Source organism: Gnatocerus cornutus, chromosome 4 (assembly GCF_029298725.1).
Source record: "Gnatocerus cornutus isolate USDA-ARS CGAHR chromosome 4, icGnaCorn1.1, whole genome shotgun sequence".
Lineage (NCBI taxonomy): Eukaryota > Metazoa > Arthropoda > Insecta > Coleoptera > Tenebrionidae > Gnatocerus > Gnatocerus cornutus.
In genome coordinates this window covers 541,143-560,668 of record NC_142236.1, presented here as the reverse complement: position 1 = coordinate 560,668, position 19,526 = coordinate 541,143, and the positions used below count along the sequence as shown (strand labels likewise).

Here is a 19,526-nt window from a genome sequence, read left to right as displayed (position 1 = left end):
CAGTTGTGTTTATTTGTGTTATATTAAATGTTTGAAGCCAATAAAAATATTGTTTCTCTCTGCTTCGGCAACACTCTTGACTCTAACTATATGAAAAAAATAAATACTTTTCGTAAACAATTTTTAAAATTTGAAATTAAAATAGCGCTCAAAATTTTAGTTTTATCCATTAAAAAAATGAGTTTAGGGTCTTTTAGTGAGCAGACGTCAGGGTTGGTTCATTTTGATGTTACGAAGATATAAATACGTGAAGTACAAAATTGTTGAATTTCATCCCAAACTCGCTAGTAAATTTTTCGCCGCCGTGACATTTTTTTAATGTATTACATTTGTAATTTTTGTTCATTTTTTTTATTGTTTATTAATTGTTATGGCTGTTTGTTATTGTTTCTGTTCTTTGTCATTCCATCTTCAAATAAATTGTTTTTGAGCAAATTTTAAACAAACTTTTTAGGTTTATTTTAAAACAAAACGTAGTTTTTTTACATGAAGCTGCTTTTATATTTGATGGTCAATTTTTTTCGCGATTTTATTATTTGCGGTGGTTGGTGCCGGTTACAGTACGGCGGTGCGAAATAGAAAAAAGTGGTTAAAAACCATTGAAACATTTATTAATTATATACATTTATATTGAAAAACAGAGTCAATGCGAAATAAACATACAAATGTTGGAAAGGAACGGTGTTTGATATATACAGAGTGAAGGAACTAAGATGAAAATAGGCGAATTGACTAGAGCTATGTTGGTGGGTGTGCTGTCTTGGGGGTGTGCGTTCTTTCGTTGTAAGTCTAAAGGGAACATCGAGAGAAAGGAATCAATATCTTGAAAATATCATTGGAGTTGTTGCAAATTAGGAACTACAATGCAAGCGTGCAACTTGCCCTAAAGTGCATATTATAGTACATTTAGATTACATTTTGGTACTTTGTATATTCAGCTTAAGTCTATATCACAAACCCTTTTTAACAAAGCTAAGTCTTGTTAAGCGCGACCCTGCCCGATTGCCGATTACTCTGGTAGAAGAAGAACAGAATTTAGGTTTTTGAAGCCTAGTCTAATAAACACTTACTGTGTATGTACACAACCTAAACGCGGGAACAGAGGGAAAGCTATCCTAACAAATCTGAAATTTATTATGAGTACACAAATATATAAGAACTAGTCCTCTAGCTCATAAAACTATCAATTTTCAGTCCCTTAAACCCAACTCCTTATTCTCTAAGTTTGTGCCAGTCGGCTATCTGTCGCCGAGCTGAATTGCACACTTCTTTCCAGTGGTGGAGAGCCGTTCCGGTGCACTTAGTCCCCCCCATTTCCAGGCGACCAATCACCTAAAACACAATAGTACCAACCGAACTCAAAACCTCCAAATTACCTCGTTCTTGGTGACTCGGTCCCAATCCAAAAGTAAGAACTCTAAACTGACTTGGTCGAGGCCTTCGCCGCCTGCAGGAATATCAAACACGAAGCTCTCATTGAACACCGGACTCAGTGTCCTCTTCTTCACGTGAGTCTTCTTCTTGGCGATGCGTTGGCCGTTGTAAAGTAAGTAGATTTTGACGTATGGATCGGCCAGACCGGTCACATCCATCTTCGGGAGGTTGCGAGCCTTCAGCACCACCACGGTTAAGCGGTTTGCAGCCGGCTGCCAACAGAGAGACACCAGAATCTCGCCGCGGCCCTGCGAGCGAATCTGCGAACACTACAATATTTTGGGTTGCGTTTAGAGGGCGACTAACTCACTTTAAGGCTCCTCGGCTGAATCTCCCTGCACAACGCCATCTGCTGGTTTTCGATCTGAGTCACATCCACCGTGGTAAGGGCGCAGAAAACCTCCCCGATGATGTCGTCCCGGCTGTACCGATCAAAGCTTAAGACCACAAAGTGAAGAGTTATGTTAGGCAGTTGATTGAAGTTGATGCCGTAAAACGTGAAATCTTCATCGTAGACAGGATTGCGAGTCTTCCTCAAGACGCGAGTCTTCACTTTGTGTTGCTTGTCTGGTAAAAGTTGGAGTTTCACGTACGGATCGCTGGAGCCCAAATTGGGGTCTTTGGCCGGGAGGTCTCTGCAGCGCACCACCGAGACGATGAGGGCGTTCTTATCATGCTTGTATCTAAATTTCAATAAAAAGTGAAGATGGAATGGTAAGGGATGGTCAAACCTGAGCTTGAAGACCAGTTGGCCCAAATACGACGCGCTCTGCTGGAGGTTCTTCTCGTTGGTCTCGATTTCTTCCTTCGTGGGGGTGTGAACCTCGTTTTCCGTCGAATACACGTCCTTCATGGTGGGTTGTTCGAGTTTGTCGCTCCCATTCGACACGCCACTCTCCAGAGGTCCAGCCAAGCTACCTGAAGAACTACCTGTTGGACTAGGAGTGTGCGGCGCCGACATCTTTAAAAACTTTCATGAATGACCTTTGAAACCCCAACCTTGAACTTACTCCAGGTGGTGTTTTGGATGGTCCTGTAGGACTCGGACTCTTCTTCAAATAGTGCGTTGTGGCCCCAGCTGGACTCTTCACAGCTGTCGGTCTTCGATGGGTGTGGAAAGCTAGCGGTTGATCCGGACCGTGGCGTTTCGCGTTCTGGCTTCTCCGTTGACGGTAGCAGAAGCACGTCAAAGCCGCCATGCAGAAGACGAAGACTGCACCGCCCAAACATAATCCAATGATGGTCGGTGAGGTCACTGCAACAAGAAGTGTTTGAGTCTGTCACTACTGCGACGAAGATTCTCACCTCCTTCAATGGCTTTGATTTTCGGTTCTTCTTCAACCATTTTGACGCACTTTTGTTGGAATGTTAGGAGAGGAGAGTGTTGGAGCGGGTTTGCACCCTCAGTCTCTGATTAACTCGCGATTTTTACTTGTGGGAGAAAATTTAATGCCGTTCCGATAGCAAATGGGTATTTCGCTTTAGTCATGGATACGATGGAATCAATACGAATTGTGGCGCAAGCGCCGCGACGCTTCATGACGTCATGGTATTGTGGGGGTGATGTCTTCAGGAGATGCGTTGATGCCGCGGCTAATTGGTTTTGTTTAGTTTTGTTTGTGTTGGTAAACAACAGCGCGGATGGGGGATTTCTGTGCGTTTTGGAAAAAAAAAATTGTTAATTTAGGTGCGCTACTGAGTCTTTCAAATGTCAAAGGGGCGAAAACTAATTTAATTTTAATCAGTTGGAGCAGCGGATTTATTGAAACTGTTAAAATTTAATGGCGATTTGAGTGACAAGTCATTTCCTGGAAAAACTGTAGTAAAGTTTAGACGCAATAATTTTCCGAAGTAAAAACGACGCGGAGTTACTTCTCTTGCGACTCCAAATTAGGAAATTTTATAGGACCTCATCAAAGCGGCGTTTTGTCATTTTGACAATAATCAAAAGCCAATGAGACAATTACGCAATAAATGCTGACTTCGTTTCAGTTGTTTTGTGCGTCCAATAAAATTATTTGTTTTTTTGTGTATGACTTAACCCTTCAACTGTTGTAAACGTATACAGGTGTCCCAGAACTTATGACTCATAGAGCAATACCGATGGTAAATTTCAAAACAAAATTGATTAAGTTTAATATTATTAATTGAGAAAAGATAAAAAATTAACAACCAATTCCGGAAGCTTATTCTAGAGATGGAGTCAAATATCCTAGGTAACGAGAATGTAATGTTCATCTGACCAATGAGTGAGAGTATGTGTCTATAGTTACCGATTTTCAAATACTGTTCTGCTTCGGGATTGGCTGCCGTTTTTCTGTCTTAACTCGATTATTTTTTGAGCTAAAAAACACGGTGATCTTCATATTGCATGTAGAATTCAAAAATAAAATATAGGGTGTTCTATTTAAAATAAGCAAGTGGGTTGGTTATACCGGAAGTTTCACGTAAATATGAACCTATTTATTCGATTCGTCTTATCCGCTTACTTTTGCCCCCAAAATTTCAAATTCTTATTATTTGCATTTTCTGAGAAAACTGGCAAAACGTGTATACAGGGTGATTTTGAAATAAAGGCGGAAAAAAATCCATTACAGCTTATTGTAAATGAAGAAAGTTGGCAGGTTTCGTTTTTTAAAATTGCTGTCTCAATTTTAAGAAAAAAATAAAAGAAATTGATTTAAATTTTCATGCTACGCCAATGATTACTAAGGTTACTTGTTAACGTTATTTTATGCATATCAGTGGCGCCGAGGTAGGTCAGGATTTTGGAATTTTTACCTTTACCTTAAAATTAATAAAAATCACCGAAAAAGCCGTGATTTTTTTTTCTCGCTTTTATTTTAAAATCACCTGTATACGTTTACAACAGTAATAGGGTTAATTAGCTTAAAAATTGACCAATGAACAACAGTTTTAGACACCTGGCCAATGATTGAGAAGTTACGATCGAGTGGGTGGTTTGGGTACATTTTTTGTTATAAAAACTACAGCGATAAAGATAATGCGAGCCAATAGAATTAAACCTTTTTTTGACTCTAATCCGATTTCAATTACATTCTCCATTTTGTTATGAAGAAGGGGTGGATCTTAAACAGTCTTAAATAGCGCGAATTTGTGCAATAAATGCGAATTTTATTGAATCAATAATGAGAATAAAATCCATCACAATATTTTCAACGGAAAAAGTAAAAAGATTTTATTGAAAACGAGTCCAAAAATACAAATCTTTCCACTTGAGTCCTCAGTGTTACATTGAATGTTTGTAAGAATGTGAAAGTGATGTTTTTATTAAGTGTACTGCTTATAATAATATATTACAGTTTATTTAACCATTTACATGATGGGTTTCCTAAGTCAAACATAGAGCAGCTTAAATTACACTATGAACCAAACAACAATGTAAAAGATGTTAAATTAAGAACGCCAAAAGTTATAATAGCAAACGAAGAAATTGGAGCCACCACTGGTTGGTGTTGGGCAGCCGCAAGACTCTTTAATAACCAGCGAGTTCGGCGAAAGTGGAGTCCATTTCGTCGGCGAGCGACTTGTATCTATCCTTGTTGATACCAAGCTCATCTAAAATTAACACAATTGTAAAAATAAGCACAAAGTGTGAAACCTGGAAGCGAAAGCAGCAGCCCTACCTCAAGCAAAGAGTCATCAGGAGTTAGTGGAAAGGACGCTACTAAACTAAAGCTAAAGCAAGAGATTATTTTTTCGAGCTGAGCGCAGACATCTCGACAAAAGTCTTGTCGATGTCTGTGACAATGTTGTGATATTTCGCTTTTTCGCGAAGCACAAAATCTGCAAGAGCAAGAAGCATTAAAGCAATCCGAGGTCAAAGCGCCCGGAGCGGTACCTTCAAGCCTGTCGACTTCCTTCTGGAGCTTCTTAACAGTCTTTTCGGCGTATTCAGCGCGCGCTTCGGCTTCCTTCAATTTAACAGTCAAAGTCTTGAGCTGTTTCTTGAATTCCTCGACTCTCTGGTTGGCCTTCTCCTCTGAGACTTCGAGAGATTTCAACGAGTTACCGACGACCTTCAACTCTTCTTCCAACTCCATGATCTTGGCATCTCCGCCTTTGACACGGTCTTCGGCTACTTCGAGCTCGTCTTCAACGAAGGCTAGCTTGCGGGAAACTTCATCGGATTTGTTGTCGGCGTCTTCAGCCAACAAACGCGCTTCTTTCAACTGGTTGGTGAGTTGGTCCATGCGTTCTTCGTCTTGCTGGGAGCGGTTCTCCAATACCTTACACATACTGTCAACCAATTAGTTGAATTCAGGAAGAATCGCGCCAACCTACCGGCTGTTCTCATCAGCTGCTTGCGAAGCTTCAACGAGTTTGGTGGTAGCTGTGGCCAGACGTTCCTCAGAACGTTCCAAGTCCTCTTCAATGAGCTGGACTTTACGGTTAAGAGAAGCCATCTCGGACTCGGCCTGTAATAAAACCAGTCACTTTAAGAAGAAGAGGATTTGAGGAGGTACATTGGTGAGGGTCTTTTCCTTGTCTTCCAGATCTTTGTTTGCTTGTTCCAAATTGTTCTTGGTGGAGGTGAGATCGCCTTCAACTTGAACCAGTTTCTTCTGGAGTTCTCTCAACTCTTCGTTGAGTTTTTCCACGCGGAGGTTGGCATCCTTGGATTGGCCTTCCATCGCATCGGCCTTGTCTTGAGCATTGTCCTTCTCAAGCTTCATCGCTTGCATCTTCTTCTTGATCGCGTCCATGGCGGCGGTTGTTGGTTCTTACGCTTTCCCAAGAACAAGAGACAAGTGCTGCAAAAGAAATAAATTCAATTCAATTCGAAAGGAACTTTCAAATCTCCACCGCGAATCCCGTTTATCCAGAATATCCCGTTGGAATGGAACCCGGGTTCTATAATTAGCCCGCTCCTAGTATAGCCAGAATGAACAGTTTATGTCATAGCCACGCTTGAAGGTGTTAACTGTTGAATACGAAACGCGAAAACACAAAAATATCGTCTCACATGACCCCAATTTTAAAAATAAGCCAGGAAAAATTCTCTTCGTTCAATACTACGAAATTAGCGGCTAAAAATTAGCTTCAAGTTCGATTAAGCGTGCAGAATTTTTAATTCTTTTTGTTCTTTTTAATGGATTAGTTGTACGGAAACACAACACTTGTTACCTACCTGTAGTGAGCCTGAAGGCGTTCAGAGGTTGACGCTGTCCTAGAAGCTACAGGCATCGCGACGGCTACGAAACCGACGATGGCGTCTCCCACACGTCCCCCTCTAAGTCGCTTCCCCTAATGCCCCACCAAGAGTTACTGAGTAGGATGCGGTGTTAAAGCCAGGGGTCCCGAAAATGTGCGTTTTTGGCTCAATTCTAAGCGCTGGAGGATGCTAAACGAAACTCCAATTAATAGAATTCTCAAATATTCGCCTAAAAATCTAATTTCTATGAAGCCCTAAAGTTCGACAGAGAAGCAGTTTTTGGAAACCCAGAAAATTCTTCGTGCGAAATCGCGCCAGATGTTCGCTGCAATTTCCTCAGTTTCGTTATTAATAATTCCGAATCAGTTTTTATTAAAACCGCCTGAAGGAAAACGCTTTTTTATAGCGCCACCAGCTTCCATTTTAGGACCAGAATCGCCAAAGTAAAATCGAAAGTGCCGACATTGGTCTATATCTCGTCGACCCAGTAACCGATATGTGACTAAGCCATCCATTGTAACACCAACGCAAATGCTCGGCTCGTGGATAATTTCACCCCAATTTTATGAGAGAATCGCCCTGAATTTTTGCCATCACGAAGATAATAACGCGAAAAATCCATTTCGGTAATTCCGAGTCGATAGGAGTCGCTAATTTGGTAGTTACGCGCGGTTTTAAGACCCACACGAATATGGAATAAATGTCTTGGACAAGGACACGTTTAACATTGAAGAAACGTTCGATGCGTACAGTTATTTTCAGTAATGTATGTATTTGGTAAGTGGGATTTGTAGCGATTTGTATTTGAAACGCAATCTGCTCTGAAATTCTTTGACCGGAGAGAAAAATAGGTTTTGACGAAAATAACTAGAGGGAAAAATTCGGAAGGTATTAATAACGCGGGAGGTTTTGTTGGGAGAAAGTGATTGATGACTGATTTCATTACTCGATTTATTGGCTTTTAAAGTCAATTATCTCACAGGCGCTGCTACAAGACGACTTGCGGCGGCGGCGGCGGCTGAGGATTTTTTTGGGTTTTTATGTTTGACATGCCAAAATATTTTATACATTTTAATTATTTTTTATTTTTTGGTGTTTATAATTTCCGGATCCTGGATTCCAGACGAGTTTTTATGCAACTCGATAAGTTTCACCGATTTTGAACGATTCTCTGGATTTATCGATTTTTTTTAGGATTGTCAAAGGTTCTTTGGATTAAATTTCTGGATCCACTTATAATTTTGAGGATACCACCGGACTATCTAGTAATTTTTGTATTTCTTGAGTTTTTTGTTTTATTCCTTGGCATTTCTTGAATTTTCAAGGACTTTCTAGAATTCTGGAATGTTCTAGAATATCCTGGAATTTTTTTCGATAGTTTAATTAAAATTATTTTGTTAGTATTCTTCAGGATATTTGAGGGACTTTCTGAAATTCTGAAAATTTCTGGAACTACATATTTTTTTCCGGATTTGATGAAATTTTTTAGGATCTCACAGGTCTAATAATTTTTATATTTCTTGAGTTATTTATTATTTTTTTCCTCACAACTTTTAAATTTTCAGGGATTTTCTAGGATTCTGGAATTCTCTAGAATCTGTTGGGATCTTTCCCGATTATCTAATTAAAACCATTTTTTTATATTCGTCAGAATATTTGAGAGAATTATTTTGTTAGGATTTTTCATGATACTTGAGAGACTCTTTGAAATTCTGAAGATTTCTGGATCTACATATTTTTACATGATTTCATGGAATTTTACAGGATCTCTCAGGACTATCAAACAATTTTTGTACTTTCTGAGTTTTTTTATTTTTTTTCCTCGCAATTCTTGACATTTTTAAGAAGTTTCTAGGATTCTGGAATTTTCTAAAATGAGCTGGGATTTTTCCCATTGTCTAATTAAAACAACTATTTTAGTATTCTTCGGGATAACTTGAGGGACTCTGACATTCTGGAGATTTCTGGATCTACATATTTTTTCCAGGATTTGATGGAATTTTTCAGAATCCCACGCACAGGACTATCTAATAATTTTTGTATTTTTTGAATTTTTAAGGATTATCTAGGATTCTGGAATTCTCTATAATATGCTGGAATTTTTCCCGATTGTCTAATTAAAATTTGTTGTTACTATTCTTCAGGATACTTAAGGGACTCTCTGAAATTCTGGACATTTCTGGATCTACACATTTGCTCCAGGATTTGATGGAATTTTGCAGGAGCCCACAGGACTATCTAATAATTGTGGTATTTCTTGAGTACTTAATTTTTTTCTCTCACAGTTCTTGAATTTTCAGGGAGTTTCTAGGATTCTGGAATTTTCTAGAATATGCTGGCATCTTTCCCGACTGTCTAATTAAAATTATTATTCCATTCTTGAGGAATATCCTAAAATTCATTCAGTTGTCATTTTTTGAGCATTTCAATGCAATTTTGTACCATTTTTCCGGTAAATTAGATAAAAAAATGGAGCTTCTAAATATACTTCAGAGATTAAACATTACTCGACGTAAATTTTTATTTTATTTTCTCATATTATTTCTATTTATTTAGGAATTTTGGACAAACAATGAGCTCATTTAAATTAAAAGCTTCTGTCATTCGTTATTCCCACTTATCAAAATTCCGACGTTTTCTCCCATCTGCCACATTTTGACCACCCCTGGAAACCTTCCTACATTCTGATTTTAGCAAGACGGTGTGGTAGCAGGGCTATTCTTGGAGGTGGTGGGGCCTAACCCAGTAAGGAGACCACGTAAACTGATAGCACCTCCGTAGCTCTTTCGTTAGTCGCTCTGATACCTTGTGTCGTGTCTGCCGGTACAGAGAACTCCTAGTTAACATCTTCGGTAAGTTCTTCAAATCCTCAATATCTTCACCGAAAATACTCCAACAAGCCCTCAATAATTTCCAATAAAAAAAAATTATAAAATTTCGCGCGCGTACGAATTAAAAATCTGAATCCATCGGTTCGTTTTGTACCTTATTTGGGCATGTATTACAAGGTCGCTGTTGAAGTCATCGCATCGCTTTGATTTGTTAACTGGAGCGCCCAAGTTCGAAAAATCGTCAACAATGAAGAATTTGTTTTTTTTTACGCAACATTGTTGTCACCACGAATCAAAACAAACTCGAAAGAATTTCTACTTCTTGATCTTATCAGTGTCTCTGCATGGACACGCGCTTAGTCATCTTTACCATATGGTCGTGCAGACTTGACCTGGTCTTTTCTTTTCCAGCGCGAAAGATAAAACACAACCACAGCCATGGACGCGATCAAGAAGAAGATGCAAGCGATGAAGCTTGAAAAAGACAACGCTTTAGATCGCGCTGTCTTCAACGAGCAACAAGCCAAAGATGCCAATCTCCGCGCAGAAAAAGTATTTTTTCCAACCCCCTAAACTCCCTGTAACCCTTGTTCTTCCCGTAGCTTGAAGAAGAGGCCCGTACCATGCAAAAGAAGATCCAGACCATTGAGAACGAACTTGACCAGACCGGTGAACAACTTACGCAAGTTAATGGAAAATTGGAGGAGAAAGAGAAGGCTCTTCAAACTGTGAGTTCATTTCGGCTAAAATTAAATTGTATTTTGCGTTGGACTCGATTGTGTAAACTGGCGGTGCGGTGACGCAAATAGAATGTTTATAATAATGGAATTTTGATGAATCGCTCGAAAATAGACAAAAGTGTTTACATGCGCTCGCGGAATTTTACCTCCGGTTTGGGAGGCTTTGGAATTCGAAACCTGTTGGCAGCCCTGACTGGTTGACAGTTGAGGTTAAACTATTATGTCATTGTTGACAATTCAACAAACGATATCGAGTCACCCGTTCCAACGCCTGCTTATTTCGCTTAAAATCGGCATACGGTGGGCTCTGCTTTTTTATTATTAAATTTTAATTAATTTTATTATTATTATTAAAAAAGGCTACAGAATCTGTAACGTGCTCTATTTGTAATGCGATATTGAGAGTTTTGGTTCTTGACGTTGGCTACTCTGGGGGAGTTTTACAAACTGTAAAAAAACTAAAATTTGTCAGAATAATGCTGCAACTTTTTTCTATTTGTGGGTGCATTTGTTATTTTGAAGGTCAAACAAACACCGCCATTTTGTACACATTGCGCAACGCTAAAAACAATTAAAACGCTTTTCATGTTCGTCTCGCCGACTTCCTGAAACAAAATCGCACTTTTCTGTCTAAATATACGAGTTCGCTGTCAATTTTTACGCTATTTGCGTCTCAACTTGCGTCTTATTAGCGCTAGTTTAGGAAACTTTCCGTCGTAACGTTGTAACCCCCATCTGGGGTCCAAAAATAACTATGGAACCCGATCCGTCTCCAAATAAGGCGCGCACGCCGCTGACCCATCCCGTGACGTCATAAATCCGCCATGTTGCGCTCATTCATCATTGGATTGATCTCGAGTGTATTGTTGGTTGCCTGGTTACGGACGGTGGCGCCACTGTTGACTGGTTCCAATGTGAAAATCAGTAGTCGTAGTGCAACCAAAATGGCTGCGTTAAAATGTGATCTAGTTAAGTTCTCGTCGAAGTAAGAATGTCTCAAAGGGCCGGCCCGGGTAATCCGAGGAAAAGGGGGCACCAACATCATCCTCGAAATGATAGCAACAGAAGGAGGGCCGCCCTTGATCAAACCCCCGTTAACCCGCCACTGAGCCCTTACAGTGTTGCAAGTGTTGCAACTGAACAACAACAAAATGTGATGCAAAGTGCCTCGAAAGCCCCCAATTGTGATACCACTGAAGTGATAGATTTGACCAATTGTGATGACGAAGTAGAAATTAGTAAGAAAAGTCTCAAAGATGAATGCAATGAGAGAATACGAAAACCAAAAACGCAAGACATGTCGATGGTGTACAGACCCGCGGCTGAAGGGTCCAGTCAAAGCGACCAAGAAGAAGTCGAAGACCCCGAAATCGAAGAGTTGTCAAAGTTAAGATGCACCTCGGAACGAACGGAAGTTGTCGCCGAAAGAGAAACGAGAAGAAGAGGAAGAAGATGCGCGGACTACCCTGGATTGGCCTTCAGTTCCATCTTCAGCTCGGACACCCTCATCAAGTTCTCCATCATCCGGAACGAGCTACACAATATCATGAACACCCAATTAAAGAGGGTAGGTTCAAACTACAAGAGATACGCTCCAGAAAATGCGTCATTTCAATTTATAAGTAAACAAGAAGTGTTTACTGGTGCCAAACATTTCCAAAAGCCATAAACCTTTTAGAAGTGTTTATAACAGTAAGCGGCTTCAATTGGGAAGAATGAACTACTTAACGCACAATGGATCATAAAGCACAGACTTCACGGGTGGTCACCGCTTTTTGGTTAATTAGTGTCTAAATTAAACGGAGAGCGCACAGCCAAAAATAGCTTTGAATTCCGAGAGTGGGTTGGTAGCCCTGCATGTTCAACAACCAAGGCCCACTAGACCCACTGACGTCATTCTTGACTTGTAAAACGACGTTGCTATCAACAAGTAAACAAAAGCGAAGCGTTGTTTGACAGACTACCGCTTTATTAACTGAGATTTGTGTCACGTTGCCAATGGCGACAGTTGTATATGGGGTGTTCCTTTTTCGATTTGGCTGAAAGTTTTTCATTATTTCCTACTCTATGAAAAACGGTTCTCAGAATTTTTTCAAATTTTTGTTCCCAACCCAAAAAAAGTTATGAATTTTTCCAAAAAATGGTTTTTATACTTTCAAATAGCTATAACTTTTTCAACAATTAACTTATTTGGACTTTTTTTCAAAATTTTTGTTTTGAAATGTACTTTTCAGAAAAAAAATAGAAAAAAAAATTAAAATCTCATAATTGATGATTTTTTTTTTCATTTTTGTGAAGAACCGTTATTTTTTCCAAGTTCGGCATTTTTATTTTTTTCAAAAAGAAAACTTCAATTAATTTTGCGATCATCACCGCGTATCCCAGAATGTTCTGGTTTTTTTTTGAATTTTTTTTATTTAATTAAAATTTTTGTTTTGAAAATTGGTTTTTGAAATGGCGCGTCTGGTAAGACAGTGCTGCCATCACTCAAAAAATGCAAGTCTACTAGAGGGTAAAACGTGAGCGGAAAAGTAACAATAAATAAACAAACTCTCGATAAGTTATCAAAGTAAGCGATGATTCAGTAGAGGCCACACCCACACGCCCGTCCCCCTGAAAATCGCGTCTCGGTTCTTTTCACATTTGTGCATTCTTGTATCGCAACTTTATTTACATAATTCATTACATTTTGACCTTATTTGTATCAGCAGTACTTTGGTCGACAACGAGGTCAAAAGTCGTGACCACATGCTCCAAATCGCGCGAATAACCCATGAAACGCACCCATTTCCTCCACTTGAAACCGCCCATGTGAATCCCCATCGTAAAAAGAGTAAATTGGAACAATTAACAATTGATTTCCGTTTCCTCTAATTCGAATCCCGGCGCCAGTGTATTTCGTGACAGGTGGTTGGCAGTCGTGAGTCGCCATCTTGCCGGCTCGCCCAGTTGCAAGTTGTCGGGTGTTGGGTTGGTGCGTGGTGTCTTTTGTCGTGAAATTTTCGTGTTTTTGTTAGCATAAACGAAAAATCTGAGGAAAATGACGACGAATATACAGCAAGGCTCTCTTTTGGATGTTCTCAAGAAAAAAATGAGGCAGACCAAGGAAGAGATGGAACGTTACAAGGACGAATGCGAAGAATATAATAAACGACTTCATGCTGAATGCATGCGGCGAGAGGAAGTAAGCATAACGGTCACTTTTTCGGTAAATTCGCCATTCTGACGATTTTCGGAAATTTATTGGGATTTCGTGACAAAACCAGTGGCGGAGGTGGGTTGGGGCAGGCGTTCAATGGCCTCATCGATTTTCACGATGACGAATCCACGGCGAAAAAATCAAGACACCATTCAGACCAAATTAGTCACTGTTTCGGTTAAAATCCCTAAAAATGGTCGTTAAATTCAAAAATTCCTTCACAAAATTGATGACCTTTGGCAAATTAACCTAAAATTTGACACTTGAAATATTGATACTGAGATTGACGTTTCTAACAAATAAATGACCTCACTTGTAATGATTAGATACTGCGGTCGGTGTTTTAAGAAACGCGCCGAAAAGGATGTTAGTCATCCTTTACATATACGGGGTGAGTCAAATACGCACTGCTAAAATTGGATCTACCATTTATGTAATAACCAGTGGCGTCTCGTTGAAAAGTTCAAAGGGACAGTCTTATATAATCTAGTATTGGTGGTGCGAGTCGTTTTTGTTTCATGACGTAAAAAGACGATTTTACAACGCAATTTTTTTTGCAAAGCTAGCCCACGCCAAATAAACAATTGGCTTTTATCGCCATATAACTCATAAATTTTAATGTTTTAAAAAATAAATTAGTTTGGAAATTTAATTAGTTTTTCCGCATTACAATCGCGAGCGAAAAATGCGTAATACTATTTCATGCTTTACTTGCTTCGTTTAAAAACGGCGCGGCGCAACAGGTGAATTTCCCTTTAGAAAATCGAATTAATCACCACGAGCGCACATTCCATTCCAACATTTCACCAATTAAACGCTCTAAATATGCGCGTTTCAATGACCATCTTAACCAGTCAAGTTTCCATAATCAGAATATCGTCTCTAATTGTGTCATCGAACTTGGGCAAAACTTCCCAAATCGAAGGGTGTTCAGGTTCCAACAAAGCGGCGATGACGTGTTTCCTTCCTGTTCTTTTTTTGTCCCAACAAACGCCCATTGTTTACATTGTTTTCTAACTAATTCACCGCAAACATTCGCTTGAGAACTTCAATTCTCGGATGTGGGGATCTTGACTAATCAATTTTCGCTTCTTCCAGGCTGAGTCGGAAGTGGCAGCTCTGAATCGCCGCATCCAACTGTTGGAGGAAGATTTGGAACGTTCAGAAGAACGTTTATCTACTGCTACTGCCAAATTGGCCGAAGCTTCAGCTGCTGCCGATGAGAGCGAAAGGTTTGTTTCAACTCAGCGGCGACGTAACGTGACTCTAACTAACCACGTCACGATGAGAGTCGGTTGCGAAAATACGCGTAATCTAGCGTGTCATGAAAGGGCTAGTCCTTCCGTAACATGCTATGAGTTTGTTTTGTTTTATGGGCATATTTTCGCAACTGACTTCGTCGAGAAGTCGTTCACTAATAACATGCCGCCCGTCACGCTAGGATACGCAAAGCCTTAGAAAACAGGACCAACATGGAAGACGATAGAGTCGCCATCTTGGAAACCCAGCTGTCCCAAGCGAAACTTATAGCAGAAGAGGCCGACAAAAAATACGAAGAGGTACCACCTCCATCCATTTTAAGAGAATTAACATTGCCCTTGAAGGGTTCACGAGTGTAAAGGCCCTCGTGGGCTCGTCGGGGGCCGTTAGGGCATTAGGGACTGTTAGGTTTTCATTTCCGACAGGGTTCCTTCTAGGTGGCAGTTCCCGAAGCACCCATGACTTAGTCTTAAGTTTTTCTATGGTTATCTGCAGTGTTAGCACCTGCAGGTGTCCATCTCCGATTGTTTTTATTTTTACCGACTGTTTATTCGTTAGGCAACGCAAGGTTCTCGAGAACCGGTCACTCGCCGATGAAGAGCGAATGGACGCCCTAGAGAACCAACTGAAAGAAGCCCGCTTCTTGGCTGAAGAAGCCGATAAAAAATACGATGAGGTGTATAATAACTTGACTTAGCGTTTTACAGTGTTTTTCTTTTGCATCGAGGCTATTACTAATCAGTGCTATCAATCCAAATTGTGTGGTTATGACTAAACTAGATATTTGAATCGACACCATGGAACTACACATCCACGTGGGGGGTTAAAATTTACCAAAAATGGGCGTTTTTTTTCTTATTGTGAAATTTCAAAGTGCCCTTGAGAGTGAATTTTGTGTTTGTGTCAGTGGAAATTTGTTGTAGTTTGGTGAACACGATCCGTCCAAGCAATGGGGATTTTTGAAAAGGGGGGCTTAGTGCTTAGTTGTATATTTCAATATTGTATATTTAAAAACGAATTGGTTTAATGTATCTGTATTTAGTACTAATTTAAGTCATTGTAATGCCAAACTAACGTTCAAATCAACAAACACCATTGTCAACTGCTTTAATTAGGAATGTTAACGCTACGAACTGTTACTTTACGGACTGAATCAGGAGGCCTTCATTAATACGTGGCTACAGTTAGATGAGTATGTTCCATGGTGATCACATGCATGTTTCATTAGAGGATTTTCCAATTGGTTTGGAACATCTCCTAACAGTGAACGTTTGGTATTAACAGAGATGGCTGGGGCAAAACCAGTGAAACGCCATTTTGAAGGCACTGTTTCTACGGTAACAACCATGGAAACAGTTCTCGCATTACAACCTTGGATTCAATTCACTGATCTGCTCGCCATCTCGTTTTACAACTTAACACCAATACCAACTTTGTGAATAACCATGTCCCAACACTCTTAATTACCAAACTCATGAAAATTCATATATAGGTAGCTCGTAAATTGGCCATGGTGGAAGCCGACTTGGAGAGAGCTGAAGAACGCGCCGAAGCAGGAGAATCGTAGGTTTCTAGATAGTTGTCGTTTTATAAGTGTGGCACGATGCTAATTTACAGCCCAGGCGTGAAATCGATGTGTTTCTTTTGTTTGATTTTATACTCACTAACGTCAGTTTAGCTAGCTTTTACAACTAAAATGACACAAATTGTTTTTTTTTTTACGTTTTGTTAACCTTCTGCATGTGTGTGTGGTTTGCTAGGTTGCCAGAAAGTTGGTCCTTATGGAGCAAGATTTGGAACGAGCCGAAGAAAGAGCCGAGCAAAGCGAAAGGTACAAGTCTTTCTCTCACCACTCTTCCTTATCGTGTCACTGATGCGATAACGAAGATCCTTTGTTAGAACGCGCACTAAATATTGTTGTTTTTGCAGCAAAATCGTAGAACTTGAGGAGGAGCTCCGCGTCGTCGGCAACAACTTGAAATCTCTTGAAGTCTCTGAAGAAAAGGTAAATATTTAGTTCGTATGAACTTGTTCGTTCGTGGATTAATTTATGATCAAATCAATAGGCCAACCAACGCGAGGAAGAGTACAAAAATCAGATTAAGAACTTGACCACCCGTCTAAAGGAGGTACCGACATGTGTGGAGTGTTCCTCCTGTCTAACCTCTTTTATTTTGTTGGCGGCATGTTTAACACAAACGCAAACTGCGCAGAATGTTCTCCATTCTGTGTGGGCGTTTGCTTTTGTGCGCATTTGTGTTGTGTTTTTTTTTTAACTAATGACTTATTAACACAGGCGACATTAAAAGAGGAAGAGTATTCAGTAGCTCTGAAACAGGTGGACCATCGTCTGCAAGAGGTAAAGTGGGGGTTGGATCCCTTCCGCATTAGCGCAGTTTTGTTGTACATAGCTCTTTGGTGATTCTGGGGCTCGTCGCAGATTTGTCTCTTTTGTATTGTTAATTTGTTCAAGCATGTGTATATAGTAAGTTTATTGTGTGCAGGCGGCTGTTACCAGAGAACATAGCGAGGATAAAATCCGTTCCATCTCAGATAAACTCCGTGAAGTAAGTTCAGTTCGCGGTCTAAAATAAAAATTCTTCTTTTTTTTACTGAACTGAACGAAAATTGGTCTCAATTTTTAGTTGTAGTTTAGTAAAGGGGGGCTTTGCATGTTCAGGTAGCTTCAGGTGCTTTAAGTTTGAGGGTCTTCTCAACAGTAAGTACTTGTTGTGGTTGAGTTAACGCTTCTTTTCTCCTTCTAACCTTCCAGTCACTGCTTGGAGTTCCTCCAAGACGCTCGGTATTCTCTCAATTAATTTTTTTTTCTCTATCTAGGCTGAAGCTCGTGCTGAATTCGCCGAACGTTCGGTTCAGAAACTTCAGAAGGAGGTCGATAGATTAGAAGGTGCGTACTTGCCGCTGCCACTGACTCTTTTGTTGTTGTTTGTGTGGTATTAACGCCTTAACTTGCAGACGATCTCTTGGCAGAAAAGGAAAAGAACAAACTTTTATCTGACGAGATGGAAGCTACTTTGCATGATATCCAAAATATGTAAACCATTCGTACCGTCAACATTCCTGCCTTGCATTCCCTCTCCAACAATAATGAAGCCGGTGCTTATTGCAAATCAATTCTTGTGTGATGGCACAATGAGCACACTTAGTAGCAGGCATTTTTGTTTTGGTTTTAACGAAGTGTTACGATGCAATAGTTGGTTCACTGCCATATGAGACCATAGACTTCGTTAATGTCATCAAATCATGCCTTTGTTTTGTACATTCGGAAATTTGTAAATGAAAGGACCACGGGCTTTACGTTTTTATTTATGTAATATAATTAATATAAGACAGACGTGGTTTTTGGGTTCAGCAGGTTTCATTTCAGGTCCTTTCATTTACAGATGCTAAACAATTTTTTACGGTAATGTTGATTTGTAGTATTATAGCATAAAGCAATTTATATTAAAGTCTGTTTATTTCTAACTGCGTGTACGCTAATAATGAAGTATATGAAATGTTTTTTTTTTATTTTTTTTTTGTTTTACCCTCGCATGACCCTAACCGCTGCGTCAGATTACTAAATGAGTGTCACTTCCGCCTTACCACTTCAATCACTTTCAATTTCAACTTACAGATGAACTTGTTGCTGAGAAGGAACGCTACAAGGAAATCGGCGACGATTTGGATACCGCCTTCGTCGAACTCATCTTGTAAAAATGTCCGAATGTCTCAAACAACAGCAACTTGTTGTACCCGCGACTCGTTTCTCTTTAGTTGCTGTTGTCGGTCGATTTTTATTTTGGTAATGTGTTGCGTGTTGTATATACCACAGTAAACAAATATATCAATTGAATCACTTTTTCAATGCCCACACCTTGTACTAACAATACTAACATTTCAGATGAACTCGTCGATGAGAAGGCGAGATTCAAAGCGATTGCCGCCGAGATGGACCAGACTGTTGCCGATTTGGCCGGTTATTAATTTTTCTCCGGTGAAACTAAACTGCCTAAGAGGACGTCAGCGTGCTCAAATGTCTTCGGTGTTCGAAATTTGCAGCGCTTTTGTAGTTTGTCCGGTGCACTTAGGCTTGGAGTTCCAATTTCGCTTGTTCTTCATCAGGCAGTTGCTAGACGGAAATATTTTTACTAATAAATTGGTCTTTTTGATGGCGTGTTTTCTTCGCTGTTTTTCCGTTTTGTTCGTTTATTCTTTGGTTCTTTTTTCGTTTCTGGTTCTGTAACCCCTTTTTGTTTGGCTGTGTCCCTGTGGTCTTTGATCACGCAACGGCGAACGGCATGACGACTTTCTAATCGATTTTAGTGGCGTAATGTGGGCTGCCTAAGTATCTCCTGCAATAGTCCTCAAATTTCCCGGTTTTTATTCCAAAAATTTTTGTTTTCTTTGTATTTTTGAGAGTTCTTTCAGCTTGTTTTTGTTATTTTCGATTATTGACGATAAAACTAGCAAATATACGGAATTTTATAAAAATAAAAAATTCTAAAATTGCTTTTTTTTGCTCTAAAATTTTGAAATTTGGAGGAGTTGATAAGCGTACCGTAAATTATAACGTTGACAAATTGCATTGATTTAGTGTTTAAATTGTCAAAGTTCCGTAATTTTAGAGAAAATAGTGGCATTTTTTATTCTTCCGAAGGACAAAAATTTCTAAAATTGTTCTTTCTTGCTCTAATATTTTAGCATTTAGCACAGTTAATAAACGTGTCGAAAGTAATAACTGCTCTAATTTTGATTGTCTTTGCGTTCAAATTACCAAAATTACGGAAGTTTATAGTAAATAGAGGGCTGCCTAAGCATTTCCTGCAGTAGTCCTCAAATTTTCCGGTTTTTATTATTCCAAAATTCTTGTTTTCTTTGTATTT

General features: G+C 39.5%; 3 protein-coding genes across 25 annotated transcripts; 1 reads left to right on the top strand and 2 right to left on the bottom strand.

Annotated features, from left to right (window-relative positions):
• Window positions 1–589: 589 nt before the first annotated feature.
• Window positions 590–2,972, bottom strand: Syt4 (Synaptotagmin 4). Its single transcript, XM_088034620.1, has 6 exons — window positions 2,740–2,972; window positions 2,445–2,689; window positions 2,166–2,395; window positions 1,745–2,117; window positions 1,377–1,694; window positions 590–1,332 (listed from the first exon to the last, which is right to left on the bottom strand). Exons 1-6 carry the CDS (start codon window positions 2,777–2,779, stop codon window positions 1,213–1,215), a joined length of 1,326 nt encoding a protein of 441 aa, XP_087890746.1. The 5' UTR covers window positions 2,780–2,972; the 3' UTR covers window positions 590–1,212.
• A 1,736-nt stretch (window positions 2,973–4,708) lies between these two features.
• Tm2 (tropomyosin 2) lies at window positions 4,709–6,695 on the bottom strand. The gene is made up of 5 exons (XM_088034273.1): window positions 6,587–6,695; window positions 5,922–6,209; window positions 5,740–5,873; window positions 5,297–5,694; window positions 4,709–5,013 (listed from the first exon to the last, which is right to left on the bottom strand). Exons 2-5 carry the CDS (start codon window positions 6,159–6,161, stop codon window positions 4,931–4,933), a joined length of 855 nt encoding a protein of 284 aa, XP_087890399.1. The 5' UTR covers window positions 6,162–6,209; window positions 6,587–6,695; the 3' UTR covers window positions 4,709–4,930.
• A 2,655-nt stretch (window positions 6,696–9,350) lies between these two features.
• Window positions 9,351–18,812, top strand: Tm1 (tropomyosin 1). Of its 23 annotated transcripts, none has more exons than XM_088034217.1 (10): window positions 9,351–9,462; window positions 9,853–9,993; window positions 10,044–10,169; window positions 14,479–14,612; window positions 15,199–15,316; window positions 16,133–16,203; window positions 16,570–16,645; window positions 16,707–16,769; window positions 17,479–17,548; window positions 18,545–18,812. In XM_088034217.1, exons 2-10 carry the CDS (start codon window positions 9,880–9,882, stop codon window positions 18,625–18,627), a joined length of 855 nt encoding a protein of 284 aa, XP_087890343.1. In that variant the 5' UTR covers window positions 9,351–9,462; window positions 9,853–9,879; the 3' UTR covers window positions 18,628–18,812. The 23 variants fall into 23 exon arrangements, 21 of the variants coding, with proteins under 21 accessions (XP_087890343.1, XP_087890347.1, XP_087890348.1 ...); XM_088034221.1 differs by lacking the exon at window positions 18,545–18,812 and adding an exon at window positions 18,278–18,496; XM_088034222.1 differs by lacking the exons at window positions 15,199–15,316; window positions 18,545–18,812 and adding exons at window positions 14,822–14,939; window positions 18,278–18,496.
• The last annotated feature ends 714 nt before the right edge of the window (window positions 18,813–19,526 follow it).

Coding starts and splice junctions, on each gene's coding strand:
- Syt4 (XM_088034620.1), bottom strand. CDS start 2,779: ATGGTTGAAGAAGAACCGAAAATCAAAGCCATTGAAGGAG. Junction 2,118..2,165: donor CAACTGGTCTTCAAGCTCAG/GTTTGACCATCC, acceptor ATTGAAATTTAG/ATACAAGCATGATAAGAACG. Junction 1,695..1,744: donor TTCAGCCGAGGAGCCTTAAA/GTGAGTTAGTCG, acceptor TAGTGTTCGCAG/ATTCGCTCGCAGGGCCGCGG.
- Tm2 (XM_088034273.1), bottom strand. CDS start 6,161: ATGGACGCGATCAAGAAGAAGATGCAAGCGATGAAGCTTGAGAAGGAC. Junction 5,695..5,739: donor GCAGCTGATGAGAACAGCCG/GTAGGTTGGCGC, acceptor ATTGGTTGACAG/TATGTGTAAGGTATTGGAGA. Junction 5,014..5,296: donor GGAAGTCGACAGGCTTGAAG/GTACCGCTCCGG, acceptor TGTTAATTTTAG/ATGAGCTTGGTATCAACAAG.
- Tm1 (XM_088034208.1), top strand. CDS start 11,173: ATGTCTCAAAGGGCCGGCCCGGGTAATCCGAGGAAAAGGGGGCACCAA. Junction 11,749..14,478: donor TGAACACCCAATTAAAGAGG/GTAGGTTCAAAC, acceptor CGCTTCTTCCAG/GCTGAGTCGGAAGTGGCAGC. Junction 16,204..16,569: donor CGCGCCGAAGCAGGAGAATC/GTAGGTTTCTAG, acceptor TTGTTTTTGCAG/CAAAATCGTAGAACTTGAGG.